The 21,913-nt window shown below is 39.4% G+C and overlaps 1 protein-coding gene across 2 annotated transcripts in view; it reads left to right on the forward strand.

Annotated features, from left to right (window-relative positions):
- LOC100748495 (protein O-mannosyl-transferase TMTC1) overlaps positions 1 to 21,913 on the forward strand; it is a 211,397-nt gene that overhangs the window by 141,957 nt on the left and 47,527 nt on the right. For both annotated transcript variants that reach the window (XM_033321941.1, XM_033321942.1), the window contains exon 3: positions 13,314 to 13,387. In XM_033321941.1, coding sequence (XP_033177832.1) covers positions 13,314 to 13,387 — 74 coding nt within the window. The remainder of the gene's footprint in view (positions 1 to 13,313; positions 13,388 to 21,913) is intronic.

Below are 21,913 nucleotides of genomic sequence, written 5' to 3' on the forward strand. Positions count from 1 at the left end.
AGTGCAGTGAGTAATCCGCTAGCGATCATTTCGTTATTTCTACGCTTGCCACTATGTATAGTTTCATAAAATAATAACGCGTGGAAGTAACTGAGCAAGTGCGTTCTTTATGCTTGAATGTTTACGTCGAGAAATTTCGTAATTCCAGTTCATAGCAACCATACCACCTACGTCGTACCTATACAATTCAAAATACCCATAGTTCGCTTCTATTCTCTTTGCACCTTTCGAAAATTCCTCTGGTTTCGACAATGGTGAAAAAGTTTCACAAAGTATCGCCAATACTATTACTAACTGGCCAAGCGTTGCAACTTAAAGCACCGGCAGTCTAGCAGCGAGTGTCTGAAACGGCGCACTAGTTGCCCGCGGAAGGAAACTTCATAGAAGCCCGTCTTGACTGGGGTTGGAAAATGGTTTTATGCAAGTTGCAAGAAAAGAGGCCTGCCAACTCCACTTGGGAAAAGGGCTTTGCCACCGCATCTCGCTTTCTTCGTTTCTTCCACCGGCTACCTTCTTCTTTTCGTCGATCCCCGCGTTCCTCTTCCTTTTTCTTCGTTTCCGCCGTCATCGTTTGCCGACCTTATTCTCGAATCGTTTCGCGGCACAATCCTGTGAACTTTCTTTCGTCGATATCGTGAATCTGCAGTATGTGCGCGTGGTTAAGTAATATTCCGATATAGGAATAAGCATAAGAATTCGATTCATCATCGTCTGTTTTTCGATAACAAACGCTCAAAGAAACGTGAATTTTACTTCGATCTCGTTTTATAATCGAATCGTTCCTGTGTCAATCTTATTTCACTTTTATCTGTTTTACGAAACTCTCTAAATGCTTCGTATTGATCGAAGTTCAATTATCAGAGTCAACCGGTCAGAATGACAAGTTCGTAATTTCTTCTAGCAATTTTGTCCATTTACCGTGTATTCTTGAAACTTTGAACGATTCTTCCCAAAGTATGTTGGACAAAGACTCGTTCTTTTCCCTGCGTGATGCATTTTTCCATGTAACCTCGCGTTTCAATTTTCGTTTCTTCGATTCAAGCTTTACGTTATAGTCGACTAATTCCAACTCTTCTGTAACACGATAATCCTCTTTCGACGTCGCACATCGTTAAAAATCTACAAAACCCATTATCCCTGTCACGATTTTCTTCTCTCGCGAGAACCGATCCCGTAAACCCTCTGTCGTCAAGCCTGTCGGAAGGATCCACCGCTGCAGTGTCTCAACAATTACCGTCACCACAACCGTTCAAGCGTCAGAACCTATAAACCCTACGGACTTATAAATCCGAACTTATAAATCGACGAACGCACCGGAGAAATTGCTTCGGAGCGACGTCGCGTCGCCGCTTGCTATCTCGTCGCGCGACATTATTGCAGCCGGAAGAGGTATCGACAGAATTACGTATCGAGCGGAAATCCCTTTGTCGGGAAGGCTCGGTCCGTGAACCGGCGAGACCGATAGTGGCGTGCATTCCACCGCGTCCACGTTTTGTTCTATAAAAGTTGCCGAGGCAGTGACCGCGAGCGTTTCTCTCTGGGCTCGCTTTAAGAACGTCGAAGCTTCGACGGGTAATTGGCGGCAAATAGAGAAAATACCTCGACGACAGTGGCCATTCTTGACGGTCTGGTCATCCTTGCGCCTCGTTTCAGAGTTTCGACGTTCTTTTAGACATTACCCGCGATTCCGATTTCTGAATGTTCGAATGACGAAGAGACCACGTTCGCTCGCTCTTAACGAGCTTTTAGAAGGATCAGCAGCGCGTTAGCGAGTAGCGGAGCGGTTACCAATGTTTCAGGAGAACGAGCGGATGAGACGTATTCTTATGCAAATTTGTTTTTTTTTCTTTCTTTTCTAAACTCGTTGACGACGATTACACTGCAGATGTTTATGCATATCTAGAGAATTGAAATCTGTAGAACGAGTCAGTATGTTAATGTGTAATATGTAAAATACGTAAGATACAGAATATATACAAAATACGTAAGAGCACGCATTGTATTAGTATTTACTTTCAAGTAGGTATCGTGACGTATGCTTTAAAAAACTATTTTAATTGTAAAATTGAGTACAAGAGGGTTTGATATAACGGAGCTTGCGTGTTCAGAACAGCGATAAATCCGAACATGTCAATTTTGAAGTCGAAAAAGTATGTCATTCTATCGATCATATTATAAATTCCCTAGTTCGATGAAATACTATTATTGACTGACTTCGAGAGGTCGAAAAGAAGCTTGTTGAGATAAAACAGATGAGCATCGATCGGTCGAGATTTTTACGCTAAAATAAATGCCCCTATCTAACACGCGAATCTTGATATATAGAGCAACACAGAAAACAATAAAAATAGTAATATAGAAATAGTTGGAAGCTCGGAGAATTTGTTATCCAACTCATCGTTCTTTTCGAACGATGTATCACAGAAAGGACGAGTAAAATTCACAGTCAAGACGACTGTGTGTATATATTTTGTAAATTTGAAATTAAACCAGAACCAGAGATTATTCGATTAACCTGAGGGCAAAGTACACGATCCTGATATATCGGTGACTATTTTCACAGGGCGTGCGATATCTCGATGACGTCAGCAGCATCAGGGTACGTGATCGATGGAAGAGCGTAATGCTTCTTAAAGCCTGGCGTTTTTGTCGATAATAATATTCTCTGGGAAAATTTATGCTCGTCAGGAAAATGGGACCGTTTCGCTGTTCCTTTGGAAATGAATGGAACGGCGAGATGAGAACTAAGACAAATCTAACGGAATGTCCCGAGTAGTTAAAGTTAGACAAGAATCTGGTATTACGAATGCCATCTCAGTCGATGTTATAACATCTTATAATACTATGTTCCTAGAATCGATGAAATCTTATAATTCTTAAAATCTGACAGTTGAAGAATTTGTGAGTGACAAGTATATCCTGCACGAAAGGCTCGTCGGAATTAGCTTTCGTTGTTGAACGTATTGCGAAGACACGTTTAATAAATTGGAATGGTATGAACTGTTTCTTGTGTCGGATGAAAATAGAAGGGACTTGGTCGCAGATCAATTTATCTATACGATATTCTTTGACAGAATCGTCGAATTCTCTGTCACTTTTTGACTAAAGGTGTTGAGAATGTCACAGACTTCGTTCGTCGCTTTACAGTTATTGAATTCGATAAATAGCTATGTATAAATAGTTTGATAAATACATGGCAGAGTATAACGAAGACACTGAACATAATATAAAACTACAGAAGACGTTATTTAATAACCTGTGTGTACCTTTGCAAACGATAAGTTGGTAAACTTCTGCATAAAGCGCGACAAAATTTAATTTCCTAGAAACGCATAACGCGATCTATTTATAATAGAAATTCAAAGTCTCATAGTTAAGAAGATAACTAAGAAACGCGGCGTGCGTTCCTTCTTTAAAATTCCATTGTATTAACAATTGAAACGAGGTTAACAGCCTCGTTGTCGCGATGTAGAGCAGAATAGGAGCGGAGACGGAGACAAAAGTAGACGATATTGTCACGTCCCAAACCGCCGCGTTATAAACGCCTTAACGTCCTTAATAAGCTTGTTGTAGCAGTAAGGATTATTGGCCTCGGCGTTCTCAGCCACCCCTTCGTCTTTTCGGTAGCAGTTTTCGCGAATGAAATTCGAGGGAAGGTAACGACGTCGTTATCCAAGGGATACAGTCGAGAATGGAGTTGGCAGCTTGTAAGAAGATGAAGGTTTAATAAAGACCGCTGTAATATTAAAGCAGCGGATTGGCCGCAACGCGTAACCACGAATCACGCGACTTCGCCGTTGCTTTTGTGCAAGCTGCTCTATGATGTGGTAATATCTTCTATTTGGTTAAATTGCATGCCTGTTAAAACCTGCACATCTGTGAAGGCTTTTCCATTTGTTCCATAAAGGCGTTCAGGTGTAATAGATATGCTGTATATAATATCATACATGTGGTAACTAAAATGGGTCTTAGAGTAAGGACAAGTAATGATGTTTTATTTGGAGTTAAGTTTAGTTTAACAAGCAGTACTCGATACAAAAAACTGATTACAGTATCGTCGTACGTCTTATTATCATACTCGGCTCTCAACTTCCCGATTCATACTCTCCGGCTCCTCCACTCACACTCTGCGGCTTCTCCACTGACTCTCTCCGACTTCTCAACTCACACTCTGTGACCTCTAAACTCACATTCCGGCCGTTCTAGCATCCCTTTGTCTTTTCTTAGGCCCACCACGCACGTGTTCCGCAGACGCTAATTGCCAGGGCCTTTTCTACAAAACTATACAATTGAAAGACCGACGACACATCGATGGACCCGACGGCGCCTCGGCTCTCGCGACATTGTTCATAGTTAACTTGATGTTTCTTAGGCCCTTTTCCACGATACTACATATAAATATCCTTATAAATACTACGTGTACCTGTGCACGTAAGCGCGTATTTCCTTTACCTGTACGATATATCACAGATTTTTAATGATCTTACGAGACTGCGAGTGCCAGCGAAAATGGCAAGGTAGGGATAACTATATATATACGGTGGCAACCTGATTCATGCTACGTATTAGAATTCCACGTGAAGACATCGCATACGTTCTCAATTTCGGGAGAAGCGGTCGTTAATCCTCCAGCTCGAGTCTATTTAACGTCTACCGCATCCATCATAAATTTGCATTCCAGGGTCGCCATTGAAAAGCGGCAACCTTGAATACCCGAAATTCTATTTCGATCCTTCCCAGCTTCCTTCGCGTATATTCGCCTATTACAAAAATCAAACACATAAACTGTGCCGTACATGCGGAAAGATAAAAAAACGAGAAGGACGTTATAATATCTTCTCTGGTCTATAAAGGGAAAGTTGAATTTCCATGAAATCCAACTGGTATCAAAGATGTAAGTTATTCATTGCAGAAAGAGGACCCGAAATGCGTATACTTTACGCTGATAATTCCATAAAAGGATAAAAGAGACAGTCTCGTATCAGTCATACATTATGTCGCAGTATGTAGTAAAGGTTCGCTTTTTGTCTTTAAAAGCAGATATTTTTTCATTATATTCTACGATATGATAATCCCGACTACTCGCGTCCATTCGTTTAAGATACGATCCAATTAGCAGCCCTGGAAGCAAAAAATTGGGAGTAAAAATGTCGAGAGATTCTGTACGTTTATGCTATCTCTTTACGATGAACGAATTTGTGCAATTAAGTCATACGTTTCTTGACAATTGAAAATTAACCTCATACCTGTGTAACGAACTTGAGACATTTAAGAAAAGTGGAGTTTATCAGTTTCGCTTTCAAAAGGTTCAAATATGCAGTGGCTGTAATCGTCTAACAAAATAGAACCACGATAAGTGACTGACACATAGACAGGTCTTGAATGTGGAATTAATCTCTGGAGAATATCTACTTTTCTCGATAGTCACAGATGCATAGTAAGTCTTTGACACGATATTCCCTTTACTAGTTTCTTATGCTGTCAAAGACAATAAAGAACTTTGTCAGAGGATGGAAAAAAGATCTTAATTGTACCTTCTTGGATTTTATATTTTTATCGAAATTTATTTTTTATTAGACGAAGAAATTGAATTAATCGTGAAATTTTCTGTACTTTCAACGAATTATCAATTCTCTAGTCAGCGATTGTTAACATAATATTATAATTTAATTGCAGAGTCGTTTGACGTAAATATCGTTAAATTTAGAAAATATTGAAATCGGCATCGTGCAAAGCGAAAGTAAAAATTATTTAATATACTAGCTATCGAACTGAGATTATAACAGTCATTTCCAAATTATTCCAATAATAGGCAAAATAATCGTAACACAAACAAGAAAACACTGTGTTACTTCTAATTTCATAAATCACTGGGTTAAGTTGTGTTATTAACATACACAGGTTACTCCTTAATGTCGCTAATTATTAACGCGATATGTTACACGATATGGCAGAATTAATTAATTTCCGGCCATATTGATGTTACATGGCTAACCACATTTGATCCTCTGTTACCACACATATTATATTAATTGTACATTATAGATTAACATTATAGATTATAGATTAACATATTCATATCTATACATTAATAACATATACGTTATCAAGGTATAAAACTTCCCTATAACATCCATAATTTGCAAATAAAATACAAATAAATACAAAATGCAAATATAACGTACAAATAAATATTTATAAGATATAATTCTAAAGAAACGATATGGAGAACTGACCTAGTAATATTCGCGATATCCGCGAGAAGATAACGATGAAACCGGATTCTCTCGAAGTTGGCAAGTATCCGAAGATTTAGATAGATCTGCAGAGGTAAACGCGTTACGTGGTAGAGTTAGAAATCAAAGGAATCGACCGTTCCGACGAGTCTGTTTAGCCCTCGGAATTCTCGCGTTAATTACGCGCGTCTGTGACTACGGAAAGGCGCGGGAAAGTAAAAGGAATGCAATCCGATATAAAAGAGCGTGGAGGAGTTGCGAGGAGAAAGCTAGAGGCCGGAAGAAGAAGGGGCGGATAAGCCACCTCCGAGTAACGAGCGAACTGCTACGGAACTACCGCCTCATATAATCAATTAGGACTCTTGAACGAGTGAGATGGTAATGGAGTTGAGCTAAGTACAAACTGGAGCAAACTGGCGTCGACTTGAACGAACGTATCAACCACCGCATCCTCCCGGCTTCGTCTACTTCCATCTATCCGCTTCCACGAGAACCAGCGATCTTCGACAACTCGAGAATTTATTAAGTATCGCGTATAACGCCATTCGTATGATCTTATCCCTATTTTCGTGTGATTCCACGTTCATACTATTTTGCTTGATGAATCGAATAATATAAGAATGACCCGGATATAACGATGAACGTTTCTAAAGAATGGATAGAGGCGATTAGTAGACTTTGTATATTCGCGTAAATCCAGATTTTTATGAATATAACTGGAAAAGCAGGATTCATAATTTTGCAGATTCATATTTCTCTAAACACAGTTAGAGGAGAAGGATCCGCGTAAAAAAGATTGGCTTCGCCCTCTGAATATTATAACGAGCGTTACAAGAGTCGAGAGAAGCTCAAAAATTCTCTCGATTGCACAACGTTCGTTTTAATCCGTTTTTCTCACTTGAGGGTAGAGCCGCCACTTAGGTTAATCGTCGGTTGGTGTTTTTTTCGAAATTACCCATTATCCCTGGCCATCAATTCGAGGGACATTGAAGGCGCGTGAAAGAATCTATCACAAAGTGGCCAGAGTAATCTCTGTTATCTTAAGTAGACCCTTCGTTTATGGCTCCTTGGTCCTCGTCGAGGCCACTTTCGACTCCTTTCTCATCCCCTTGACGTTGACGGAGTATTGTTCCACGTCCGAGATTTTCCTCCAAGTTCCTTCCACTAAGCGGATAGGGTAGATAAGAGGACGAAGGACAGGGCCCTCGGAAAATGTCAACTTGTTGTTTATCTTATACCGATTTCGTTTTGGCCCATTTACCTGCGATGAATCTCACGCCCTGAATTGCTATTATAACTCGTAAAACGCGATACGTCGTGTCACTTAGATAATATTGTATTGCCGCAAAAGATCCGAGATTAGAACGGTGCTCGCTGATAGCAATAAAATTGAAGCCAACTAGTTTATCGCAATATGCAAACGGTATAATGGATCATACGAGAGAACATAATCAAATTTTATTAAGATAATTTTACTTGTTTGTCTCGAATGTAGGTCTTACGCTCCTTTCGCAGATCTCCCTGAAATATAAGATTCTCTCAAATATACATTTTATGCTTCGTTTCCAAATATCGCTTAAACGTATAACTATCAAACTGTAGATATTTATGCCTTTCTGGGAAATCTAGGGTTCCAAAAGTCTACAATATGCATATACTTAACGTGCAAAAACATATAAAATAACTGTAGAGGTTTATGCGTAGAGAGCGGTTGTTCGGTGAGGTTTGTGGCTGATCGGTACCAACAGGACGCCGACAGGTCGAGGCATCAACGCGATCGTAACACCTCCCGGGCGATCCGGATACCAACCGCCAACACCAGAGGGCTAATACGATGACAACGAGTCTGTCTGTCTCGCTAGCGATCGAATATACGGTGTCACGATACAAATACCGCACCTAGCGAGACTCCCTCTGTTACGTCGCGTAACACTCTACCTAGCCCAGGCCACACACCGCGGGCAATATGGCAACCAGATGTCTTCGGATACTTGCAGCGTATCCTCCATAGTTTCAAGTACCTGTCATAAATCTCATAGATTTCCTAGAAAAGGTCCTTCAAACCAAAAAAAAACGTCTGTTTCCGAAGAATTTCCAAGGACTTATTGTCTACCACGGCGTGACAAGGGAAAGTTAGTTTTTCTCACGTACGCTGCAACTTTCCTCCCACTAACCACTTCCTCTCGAGGGCGGTTAAGACCCTTCGTTTAACCAATTAACAACGAAGGCTAGTCCCTCACTCTCTTAACTAACATCGGCACCAACAAATCCGATGGTCCCGTGCGCTAGACACACCCATCCTTAGCTTTCCTCCGACACATCATCGTCTCCCAAGACAGTTCTGATTTTACATCCTTCGAACGGTCAACATCCTTCCACCGGGTATACACACCCGCAGATCAGTCACTCACTCATCTCGTTCGTACATACGCATCAGTGTAACTACCTACGTTATAAGTTAGTGGGATAAACGGTGAAATATAACTTACTACTGTGTCATATTCATTTAACCACCTCTGTTATCTTAACCGAAACAGGGGAACGACTACTTCGCGGCGTCGATTCACCGAATCGTAGCGAGAATTTACGCCTCTCGCTGACGCGTTTTCCTCGCGACCGCGTCTCTCCGCGAACGGTCGTAACACCCTCTACGTCTAAGGCAGGGATTACCGGCCATAGCCTTACTGACGAGTCCACCGGTAGTCCGGGGACGAAACGCGAATTATCTTTTCTATCTGGGACAATTACCCCCAAAGGTTTAATGGACGAGACTGCTCGTTGTTGAAACCGTCGAATATATTTAAAATGATAAATTAGTATGCAGATAATGCTCGCAAAGACGCTCGTACTAACCGATTCGCTAAGACAGTGTACAAGTCGTAGAATAGGATCGCTATTGACTCGTTAATTAGATCGCTAATAATTCGTTGATAACTGGTTGATAACTGATCGACAACTGATTGTAACTCCTTTCCTTGACTTCCTTGCGATCGCGCCCGTTTGTTTGTACTGGTCGGGGGAGCGAATTCGTCTACGTTTGACGGTTGTATGTGGTGGCGACATTGTTTTGCCCGGAGTTTATTTGTTCTTACATTACTTGCAACCTAACGGTCTTGATACTCCGTGGCAAAACAACAATATGATTTGAATTGTCCTTTGACTCATATGCCGCTACATAACCAAAGTGGTCTGAAACAATCCGACGTAAGCTGAATTTCATAAATTAACTTTCGAACAAATTCTCGATGTTGCCTATGTAGATTTCGAGTAACAGTAGCTTCGACGACAATCGAAGCACATTTCTAATAAGTAACCATGCCGAATGCAATTAATGTTTCATTAAATCGTTCTCCCTTGGGAGAAGAGCTCGATATCTTTCCTGTATTCTTTTCATTTCTTTTCATCATCCGAAGGGAAAGGGATTGATTTATTGCTTTCTGATGTAGCCGGCCACGTTGAAAGTCATATTCATCAATGTCCATCACGGTCGCAATTATAGTCGAAATTTAATAATAACGCGAGCAACTGTATCGGTTTTGCTTTCGTGCATCCTTGAACCATCCATAAAATGTATGAAATTAGCGGATCGGCGTATGCAACGGCGCTTCATTAACGGTGACGTAATTTATTGCCGTACAGGACAGTTAATAATAATGAGAATTTAATGATACGGGGGAAACTTCGAAATTTCCCAGACAAACGTTAATCATTTTTCGAACGCAGAGAATATGCGTATCTGTACATTGTTAATCATGGTGTGCCGCGCGTCAATGAGAAATTAATATAGCTGAATAGAAAGATGTAACGTTTCGATGCTTGACGTTCACCTAATTTCACCAATCGCCGGACCAAAATTTAACGAAATTAAATGTTTCGCGATTGACGATGCAATATGCGTGGAAAGTTCCATTCTACAAACGAGATTAAATTGGAAAAGTGAAAAAACATTTTTCCCTAGGAGACTTCCTATCTGATTTTCGAACTCTGACCTTTTTTCCTATATTTGAATGTTTTTAATTCTGTAAAAAGCGTTGAGTCTGACAAAAAAAGATATGGTCGTTTATTATATATACAGGGTGATTGATAACTGGTGGTACAAGCGGAAAGGGATTGATTCTACGCGAAAAAAAAGTCGAAAATATAGAATAAAAATTATTTTTTTTAATTTTTTCATTTTTCTTTTTTTTTAACTTTTTTCCATCGAGACAACGATATACAGTGAGATCCGTTATAACGTACCGCACGCGTACCGAGTGAAAATTCAAAGTCGATTTTCTCGAAAACAAAGCCTCGAACGAAAAATTTTTATTCTATATTTTCGACTTCTTTTTTCGCTCCCTTTCCGCTTGTACCACCAGTTACCAACCACCCTGTATACAGCGACTATTTATCGTATTATTGAAGATACACAAAATGTTTAAGTTCTAGAAAATTTTATAAATATTACATTTTAATTATTAGTATTGCAAAGGATTATAACAGAGTTATTTTTGTACCTTTTTATTCAACTTATATTCTGGGAGACTCAATTACAATTGAACATTTGTATTTCTGTTTAGTAGAGAATTCATCTTTGTTGTATGCACTATTAAAATTTATTCTCCGCTGCAAAAATCGTCGGCGATATTACACACGTACATGAGAATACAAATAGCAACATTTTCATAACTCGCGTAAAATATGTAATCTTTTATTTCTAAATTAATATTACTGTATCTTAAATTGTTAAAAGTAGATGCTAGCACTTGTTAGAGAAATAAAAAAGCTACAAAAAAGGTTAAAGATTGTGGAACCTTTTTTTTCTTTTCTTTAATTGGCACTATTCTAGAATCATCGGAGTAATTAATTACTGTTAGAATGTAATCTTAAAGTTAAGATTAATAATCTGTGGAAGACACAATGTTTATGTTGAAATAATATTAGGTGATATTTATTAAACAAAATTACAGAACCAAATGTATTTAAAATGTACAGAACCAAATGTATTTAAAAAATGTAAGTAAGTGTTATGGATTGTTGGCAGTTGGCCAGTTACTGTCAGACTGACTGTACGTAGTAACCCATGGTCCCTTAAAAGATTTTGAACCTCACTCTCTAAACAGTAGTGAGTACGACCTGTGCAAGTGTCCTGTTCAAATGTCTGTGTAGATGCCTGTATAAGATTAATATCGTTGTATTCCAACAATTACAAACTATAATTTCGCCCTTTCATCTCATTTAATCGTACACACTGGAAATTTTCATGAAAGGATAATCAAGTAATTGTGCGCAATTAATAACAAATAACTCTGACTATATATCGTAAGTACAGTTCGATGTTATAATAGTTGTATAAAAGTTGCATATATTCTGAGCAATAACGTCATTTAAGAGACATATTTGCGACTTGTTTCACACAATTAACCGTAAATTTCCAAAATATATTCCACACTCGTTCGTTGCGTGTTCCCGCCGTTCGTCTATTTTTCCATCAAACAATTCACAACGTTCGCGACAAGTTGGCATTCGGCGATAGCGGCAAATGGAACAGCGTTACCGCAAACGTAAGCAGGTTATCGCGAAAGTAACAAAGTTGATTACAACTATCGATTAACCGAAATTGAAAATTCGTCTACCGAACCAACAATAGAGACGCGAGTTTCTGCAGACGGTGCGGTGTCGCAAATTAACGCGGAATAGTTGTTACACTGGATGACGGTAGCTACATGCGCGCGTGCAGGGACCGTATCGTAGATCGGAAGATCAATTCCGCCGGACCTCGATTCGAACTTCTTCGAAACGATCTCGTTTAACGAACTCTCGTTCGAAAGCTACGAATTAAAAGTGTAGTATCGTGGACGAAAGGCTTAAGAGATATCGGACGAACCACAAACAATGTCGCGAGAAAGCCTAAGTGCCGACAGGCCCATCAATGTATCGTCGGTTCTTCGATCGAATAGCTACGTGGAAGGGGCCTGCGTGACCCTGGCCACGTGCGATTGCGGAACACGTGCGTGGTGGGGCTAAGACAAAAGACAAAGGGATGCTAAGGGAGAAAGACGAATTAATAGTCAGTGTTAGTTGAGAAGCCAGAGTGTGTGAATCGAGAAGTCAGGAAGATAGTGTTGCTATCGTTGTCGAGAGAGTGTAGTCCGCGTGAGAGAGAACGTTGGAAGCGTAGTGACGAGAATTGCAAATCAACTATTTAGTTGTCTTAATTATAGTACGCCATTGTATTTAGTTCGCGTTAAATAACCAACGTTTCCCGTTTAACCAACATCTGTTTAATCTATTGTAAATAAACTAATTGTAGTAAAAAATCCTACAAAAGGGACCTTCGGTTTCTCATTTCGAGTGCCCGTAACAGCGGCGCGAGAATCTCAGAATTAATTCGTTGGGTATGGTTGACCGATTCGTGGTAATGGACGATGTCCGTAAATTTCTAAGATGCAACCCGCTGAATGAAGGAGAATGAAAGGAAAAGGGAGCGTTGGTGCGGAACAAAGAAGGATAAAACGAAAAACGGAAGATGCTGAGGCCACCCAGTGGCACATACGAATCTATGGATCGAGGTGATCCTCGAGAATCTTGGCACCATCCGAGCCGGTAGCTCAAGACGATCTTCGGGAAGCACGGTTATTCACTGGTGGCGAACTGTCAATAACTTGGCCAGGCTCTCTTCTCTTTCAATTCGTCCCTGGCCCTTTGGATCACATGGCCGTGTTCCTCGTCGTTTGTCCCGTGAAAGGGATCTCCTCGTTGGCTTTCTGGCGCGTCGTGGCCTTTTCGTTTTACACAGCCAAATCCAATTTCAGTCCACCGCCTACCCTGCAAGATCTTCGCACTGGCTCGAACGTCCATTGTGTCCTTCGATTTCGCTTCTCAGTGCTCGTGTCGAGAATCTACAGATTTACCACTTTGGTATTAATGTTTCCGCGTGGAAGCGACCATTCGGGTAGTTTGGTTCTGCGTTTTTAATATTTCCGCTATAAAATAATTTGTTTGCGCGATACAGTTTACAGAATTTCTGATTCTATATCGTTTTCTTATATCGATGCTCGTATATCAGATTTTCATGACATTTTCTTCTTGTTTCAGGTGACTGGCATCGTAGGGCGAGCAGACGTACTCGCTTGCATCTTCTTCTTATTGTCGTTTCTCGCTTACCATGGGTGAGTGTAATTTTATGTAACAACAATTGCTCCATACAAAACGATAGTCCTGATCCAGTGATAATTACTTTTCGTCCACCTGCTTCGTCATAATTGCGTTTTGCTTACTCGCAGTTGAGTTGAATGAAGTGAAACGAAGTTGAATTTAGTATAAGAAAGTTCTCTAATTTATTGCACATGCTCTCTACCGAATGTAATAATCAGATTGCAGATTTCTATGCGTACGAAACTATGCGTACGAAGATATCGTACGAGTATCGGTGGCGATACTTAACGGATGAAACTGGGCTTCTACCTTTATCATTTTCTTAAAAATCCATCATTCAACGATAACGATTCCTTGCTTTGTCTATTAGTAACTGTCGCATTGTCGTATTACAAATTCGTCGTTGTTGAAACGTCAAATCCAGCAAAGGACACTCCAGCGAAAAATTCACAGACGTCAGCCAGTGAAAATCCGTATCAAAAGAATAACAAAAGTGATCCTCTCATTTCCTACGTTCTATTCTGTTTGTTCATGCGTTCAGATTGCGAGTAACCAAATAAGGTAGCGTGCCAGAGGCCGTAATACAGCCATAATTTCATAGAACCATAGAACTTACCAGGTGTGCAGATACGTACGTATGTACGTCAGCGACGTCGAGCGTCGCTAACGGTCGGGACGACGCCAATCTGACGTTGAAACAGCGGCCCATTTATTCTCATGAGCGACTAGGCGGTGTGTGGAAATTATAAACTAAACTAATTTACTCCCTCGGGCCCCGAAGCGTCAGCCAACTATAGCGTATGCTGGCTGGTTGATCGCTTCCGAGCGTTTCTCATCCTCTCTAACTTTCTCCCTTTGGTCGTTTATATCGATCCTTAAACGTGAAAATATAAAGTGCTTACGAGCACGATCCCGCGAACTTACCGCGCAAATCTTTTTATCGTCGGTGTAAGAGGATTGCGGACTTATGTATGGTAAGCGATGTAACGGCTAGTTCGTCGCTCGACTTCGGGCACTTGGAGGGGGTCGTTTGACTTATCTGACTCCCGTCATGGTATATTAAAGCGTTCTTCTGAAGTTGAAGCTTTCTTTTTGTTCTTTTTAGGGATTGTGTCTTCTACCTTGTTTTTCGGGAATACGAGGACATAGATTGAAAGAAGAGTATTTTTAAGAGATTTTTAACGTCAGACTATGGTAGCGATAGACTATGATTGATAAGCGGATGGGTCGATAACTGCGCTGAGAACGTAACATCGAAAAGTTAATTTCAATTAATAACGATAATGTGAAACTGAATACGTACACAGATTTGTGGATGTATACGGTTGTAGACACTTCTCACGAATATACTCGTTGGCACTATCATGAAATCGATATTACGACCATCGTAATTACGTTGTCGCGTCTCGTTTAAGTGTCAATGAACCGATCGAGCAAAAGATCATTGAAAGAACACAGCGCGTTAAAAATAGTTTAACACGGTCACATCCTTAGTTTCGCTTTCGCAAAACTCGTAACATTTTTATCAGACATCGGATGCGACCGGTTTTTCAAATCGAGACCTCCGCCGTGAGAACGTTATCCAACGAAAGCAACAGCGGCCTGTTCGGTGAAATGAATTTCGACGCTGGACGGCTACGTAATTAAACTTGAACCTTTCGCGGGGCAACACGGGCCTGTTTGAAATGAGGGGAAAAACCAGCTCGTATTGCAATCGATCGCGGCGCTCTCGACGTCGAGCGAATGCGCGTTTTTTCCCCCTCGATGGAAATAAGAGAAACAAATATCGAGATAGCGGCGCGAGCCGTGTAAAATACGCGGTATATCGAGAGAAGCGAAGGTGCATAACTCGTAAACGGCGAGGTAAATGGCTGCTCTGTTTAAATGACCGTTGAAACAGGTCAGTGTGTCAACCCTCGGGCTTTTAGGTAATGAATCTCGAATGAATATTTGTATTAAAAAAGGAGCGGACGCGCGGAAGAGGGTGAAAGAGTAAGAGGAAGAATACGAAACGTTTGCGAACAAACGTTTATTGTTCGAAATCAGTGACATCGTTCGTCGAATTACTCAAACGTATTCGACTGTTAGCGAACGTTACAATACCGCCGAATGCTTGGATCGTTGTATCGGCCTTTTTCTTCGTCCACAGTTTTACAGGAATAATCGATTAACTGTTCGTTGAGCGTTAAAGTAAACGCGGTTTAACGGTGAATTTTAATTTTGAAGAAAACGATACTTTTGCTTTGGTACTTGGATTACCGTTTCGAATTATTTCTTGCGAGAGAAATGTATATGGTTATTATTTGTATACAAAAGCGACCATCGAAATCTGTTCTTTTTCGCCGTGTATCGATCTTAATTTTTTATCGAATCGTAAAATTCAAAGCTGTACGATCCATCGCAAAAGTCTGGTGATTCTATTCGTGGAACGTTCCAAGCCAGCAAATACCCAGGAAGGAGGATAGCGTTTGGAAAAACTTTTGGAACGAAAAGTAAAGCCATCGTTGAGTCGATCGATTGACAGCTGGATGCTTGGATAAAGCGGTTGTCTCGGAATCCACGGGATCCATTCGTCCGCTTTTCCATTTCCCTTTGGTTTAGCCCGTCCTTTCAGTGACGATACTTTTCCTTATCCGCGTAATTGCCACCTTTTAAATCCGTCGATTCGGAACGAATCTCCTTTTCCACGGCTGCTTATGCAGCATTATGCATACTTGCCAAGAAATTAAGTGGCTAACGATTTACGTTGATCGCACTCTTCCATCGAGTTCTTCGCTTTCTCCATTTATTACTCTGCTATTTCGTCGACGTTTTTCAACCATTCAAACCTCTCGCCATAGTTAGACACAGCAATACCATAAAGATTGATTATTTGGACTGCGTTTGAGAATAAAATAAATATTTACGCAAGCTCGAAGTAATTTAATCGCGAAATGTACTATTGGGTTGGCAACTAAGTGATTGCGGATTTTGTCACCGGGTGGTAATGGCAAAATCCGCAATCACTTAGTTGTCAACCCAATAGCTACGAGGATGTTTATGCAAGATCGCCCTTTTACGAGCACAGTGAAGAAAGTGGAACCCGAGCAAAGATACACGTACTAACGTTTCACGACCTAAATATTCTAACGACTAATCTATATTACTTTGGATATTTTACATATTTTTGCGTACTATGTATACTCTATGCGTTCTTGTAACTAAACTTTCCGTAAATGCACAAAAATACGTAGTAACTGATAGTTGCGATAGAAATTTGATGGAAATTCGATGTGACAGTCGGATGTTTAAAGCACGAAGAGGAAAAGTGAACTAAGCTACATTTTTTTCTAAATTGATCATGAGTTTATAGCATTAATTTATTCCAATAAACCGTATTGGTCTGATAGTATGAGAATGGAGGGATTCGTGTTGTTCGAATCAGTGCCAGATAACTTAACGGAATCAGTCGTGCAATGAATATTTTGTGGTCGCATCTATTTTAGATAGCGAATTACTCAGCTTCTTGAGTATTGGGGTTAAACTACTTTTACTCTCAAGGCTTCAGATATGTATATTAACTAGCTTTTCTCCTCAAGTATAGGAAAATAGTTCACTTTGCATAAAATTAATACGCGATATCGTATGACTACATTATTTACCCTATGTGTATGTACTTCGGTCCTATACACGTATATATACGAGCATAATATCTTGAATATTTTACAAAATGCGCAAGATAATTCCAAGAAACGTCTGTACGTACGTTCGATACGAATGCTTAATATACGATGCCCCGATTCTCATGCAATCTTTATCTGTTCCATTCGACTTAAAATAAATAAGTTTGAGCAAAATCCTTCTACTTTAAGAACATAATAACATTAAAACGTGGATCGAATTATACGTGTTCGTGTGATAAAACGTCTATCGTCGTTAAAAAATTCGAATTATTAAGCTATTCGTCAAACATGAGCGATCTGGCCGGAACTTTTAAATCACTCACAATTAAGCAGTTCACCAATCCCCTCGAAGAAAGAACCGTCCATTTCAAGTACGAACAGCTGCATTCATTAGCTCGATGAATCCATTTTTGAACACAGAGCATGGCTCGATAAATCGTAAGATCAACGACCTTTCGCCCGTTTAAATTGTTATCTCGTTTGGTCATTCGTTCCTTTAATCGAACTTACAATTTATGAAACGCCGTTGTTTTTTCCATTTCAATTTCTTTCCACGGTGATAATTACCGGCCGAATATCCAATAAGTAATAATTTCTGCGCGTAATCCTCCGTTTTCAGGCGCGAGCATACGACCATACTGTTTTTGCCGTCTCAGACGGAACTCGGCACTCCGCCTCGTTACGACAACCGTTCATTAATCTTACTTACCGAGCTTTGATGTAAATTGTAAGAAATGCCGCGTCGCTCTGCTCTGGACGTTCTCGCCGTTTTTACCACCCCATGGTTTGCGCTTTTACCTCCCGGTGGGCTTGTTCCGCGTTAACCCCATCCTTCGAAATCTGGTGCCATTTCGCTTTTAGACAATTCGTTGCTGAAACTTGAGTGTACCTAGATGAGAACGTAGCCGAAGAACGAGATGTTTCCTTCTTTAGGTAGATTGGAAGAGATTTGGATGGAAGTCGACCTATTCATTCGTTAGACGGCGTTGTTAGCGTTAAATAATTTGATAACGCGAATGAATCGTAAACGATGAAATTATCGATTTCATTTGACATTGTGTTACTCGACAGGACTGGGAATACAATTTTATTCCAATTCGTTGTTCGCTTGTTCGTTGTTCCTTAGGTATTTTGCCCATCTAATTTCACTTTGTTTCGTTTGTTAGGCGAGAGAGAAGTTTATTCTCCCGAATATCTATTTGTGTCAATTAGCAACAATTACCATATGCGTTCGTCTTATACATGTGATCAAACGTCTTTCCAAATCTTCTTTATCAACTTTTTCGAACGATCCTATGAAAGATTTATTCGTTTATCTAACAGATAATAAATGTATTTACTATCTCCTTAGTGGTTATTCCAAATAAGACTTGCAAATAGACGATACAGAATAAAAATAGTTGAGCAAAGAATACGAAATGTCATAGTAAAGCGAGTTCTACGAAGTTTATCAGGATACTGGTGCGCAGTACGAACTAAGTTTCATTTTTACTTCTCCGATCCAAAAATATAACGCATTAAAAGCTTGAAACACGACAAACATTGAATTTTAAGGGTATTTGACCTGGACATGGAGAATAATTGTAATAACAATTCCAGTCCGAGATATGGAACGAAATGAATAAATCCGAATTGAACCGATGAAAAGTATAAACGAGAGAGGGAATTTAAATGATCGTTTAATTTACCGTGAAATGCGAGAAGAGGAAGCTATCTGGATCTGGTGAATTTCAATTTCGTTTCGGCGGAGGAAAACGTGTATTTCCAAACTTCTCGAACGCGTAATTGCTACTATCGATATATATATATACATCCCTTTATTGTCCCTTTCTCGTTTCTTTCTCGCTTTTTTTTCTATTCCCCTTGCTCCTCGTCCCGTTAAAAACAAAATTATCTTTCACATTCGTTCAGAACCTCCTCGCCTGCTTTGCTATCCGACCTTCTCGAAGTTTGCATGCCGATGCCGCGCTTCAAAGATATCCTAATTTAATTTCAAGAAGTTGAAATAGTTCTCGGCGAACTGTAGCTTCTTCCAGTAAGATGAAAAAAGGAAACAGAAAGAAGAAAAGAAACGACCGACGAGTTTCTCAACGCCATTGTTATCGACGATATATCTTTAACTTTCCTCTACTCCGGCTCGAAAGGTAACATTCCAGGGAGCTGTCACTTTACATTGACAAGTCACGAACTTTCTTAATAACAATTTACCTCGAGTAAAGGTTGAAACATCTTTCTGGTTAGTTGTACGTAGTAAGATCGAACGCTCGAACGTTAAGTACGCTGTTTTTCTTATTTTCAAAGGAAATATATGTATCGTTTAATCTCTGCCGGTTTCGCATTCGTATATCTTTACCTCTTTTCTTTGTACTTTCGAATAATCCTTCTTCGAGTATGATATTTTTGCCGCTCGTTCTTCTCTTTTGCAATTTAAATGCAAATTCGAATTATCTCGATGAAAGCAGGCGAAATGAAATTTTTTCGAACGTTTAAATTCCTTAAGGGTTTATATCGCGATATTTCAGTTCGAGTTCAGGTTAGTCAGAGAGAAATTACAATTTTACGACTATTAATTTCGCAAAAATATCGATAGAAGGTATGGATTTAAATCCAAATTTAACACGGGCTCGTTTTTCCGCGACGAGGTTTCATTATTCGTCGTACGTATCGAATTACGAGGCGTTTCGCCACATTTTCTTCGTCTATATTTTTTCCTACTTTCCAGCGATCGTCCAGCCAGGCACAATGCAATCTAAATGTATCTCGCGAAGAATGAATATAATTGTTCCTTGCGGTGCCATGATTCAAAGATAGCTTAAGTTTATTATACCTTCTAATGATCCTCGTTAATTTTTCTCAGGAACGCGTTATTAACTCCGCGAGCGATCTTTTAATTTGGACGTTTTTCAACCGTCATTTCATTTAGATCGACCCTTCAGACCGGTAAGTAAATTTTTTAATAGTGGCTCTAGAAAGTCGCGTTCTAAATTTCGCGTCGCGTGGAAGAATCTTTAAATACGAGCCACCGTTTCTGCAACTTTTGTGCTTCTTATTGCATTCATTTGGTTTTGTCACGGTTCGAATCTGGCGATGTGTTTTTTTCTCGCATTAATCAGGTTGAAGGACCAAAGTCGAAGTACGATCGGTGTATTTAGTACTTTTAGAGTAACTTATTTTTTTCATTAATACCATCGAGATGAATTTTTCACTTAACGATGATCACAGTAATAATATAATAATACAGATTATAATGTGCAGAAATTTGAAAAAACTATAGGCGAAGTATAATTTACATTTATAACAAAGGTGGTGTACTATCGAAGACGTTCTTATTTCGGGGAACTTCTCACCAACAAAACGTAATTCAACGTTATTTACAAAATTAATATTGTCTACACAGACTCTGTGCATATATTTTGTCACGCGGTGTATAATTTCCAAGGTTTTCCTCTTTCTTGCTTAATACGATTGCGTGTAACGTTTTGATGATGAAGCGATATTTTCGAGTTATTCTTTGTTTTACACTCAAGACAAAATTGAAGGGCACTCAGTATCATACGAGGAGTCAAACGGAATGTATCGAGAGGTTCAGAGAAATAAAATTAAGGTCGCTTAGTCAAACGAATACATCGAGAAATACTATAAAGTCGAGCCGAATTATAATTCGAAATATCGTTAAAAATAGATATTAAGCCTGTTAATTCAGTGTTACAATCATTTGAAATACCTCTGTTATCCTAATCGAAACAGGGGAACGAGTGATTCGTGGTGTCGACTATCAAAATCGTAGCGATAATTTACTCTCGCTGACGCGTTTCCTCGCGATCGCGTCTCTCCGCGAACGGTCGTAACAATATATAAAATATAATAAAGGCCGTGTCGGTTAAGATGATGCAGCTGATACATTACGATCTAGGATTCTATCTAACAATGAAAATTTTAGTAAATAATGTGAATACAAAATTTGAAACAAGGCGTATTAAAAAGATAAAATAAAATATATTAAAATATCGTGTGAATCTAAGCTGTCATATTTTTGAAATTTTAATAACTGTATGGAAAAATCATGGATTTTGTTTGTTTGATTCGTTGATCTAGTAGTCTTAGAGTGGCTCGAAGCATAAGTTGTTTGCAGCCATATTGCAAACGTCGCCTTATCCATATAAAGTATACGAAAAGACAAAATATGTAAGCAGAAGCTTAGTCTACTGCCACGACCCAACCAGTGTTTACCCAAACAAAGCGCAAATCCTCCTGTATATAAGTTTTCTTTGTTGGACGTGTTATTACGTATTCTTGGCTTATAGGGTAAGTTGTTATTAGACATCGAAAACAGGAACCAAAGGAAAGGATGGAGTAAATATTTTTGATAATTGCTATCGCGGTAGCCATTACTAGGTAATTGGCTATTTACGTAAACTACGCGCAATCATTATGCTAATGAACTTAATCACGTTAATCGAATAGCAGAATCTTATAGAAAATCACGTATATGTAATTTGTAAATTGCAATACATTAAAATATTTAATCGATCAAATTTTGATGAATTAATTATACGAACTTTTTGAGGTCGAGACTTCCTTTTGAACATTTTGCTATTTGTTTATACATTTGATACATTTTAAACATTTTAGCGCACTGTCGTATACGAGTTTTGAGAATTAACTGAAAACTCAGGATTCCGGTTAAAATAATGCAGTGAAACATAGTGATTAACTACGGTATATAACAAATGGAATTAAAAGGTACCTCAGTTGCACATTGCGTACTCTCCATTTCAGCGAGAGTTAACCGCTGCTATTTGAAATTGAGAGAAATAGAGGAATAAACATTGTATACCCGATCAAACAGTGGTTCATCGTTTAATAATATTAACCAGG

The sequence above is a fragment of the Bombus impatiens genome, unplaced genomic scaffold (assembly GCF_000188095.3).
Source record: "Bombus impatiens unplaced genomic scaffold, BIMP_2.2 scf_0537, whole genome shotgun sequence".
Lineage (NCBI taxonomy): Eukaryota > Metazoa > Arthropoda > Insecta > Hymenoptera > Apidae > Bombus > Bombus impatiens.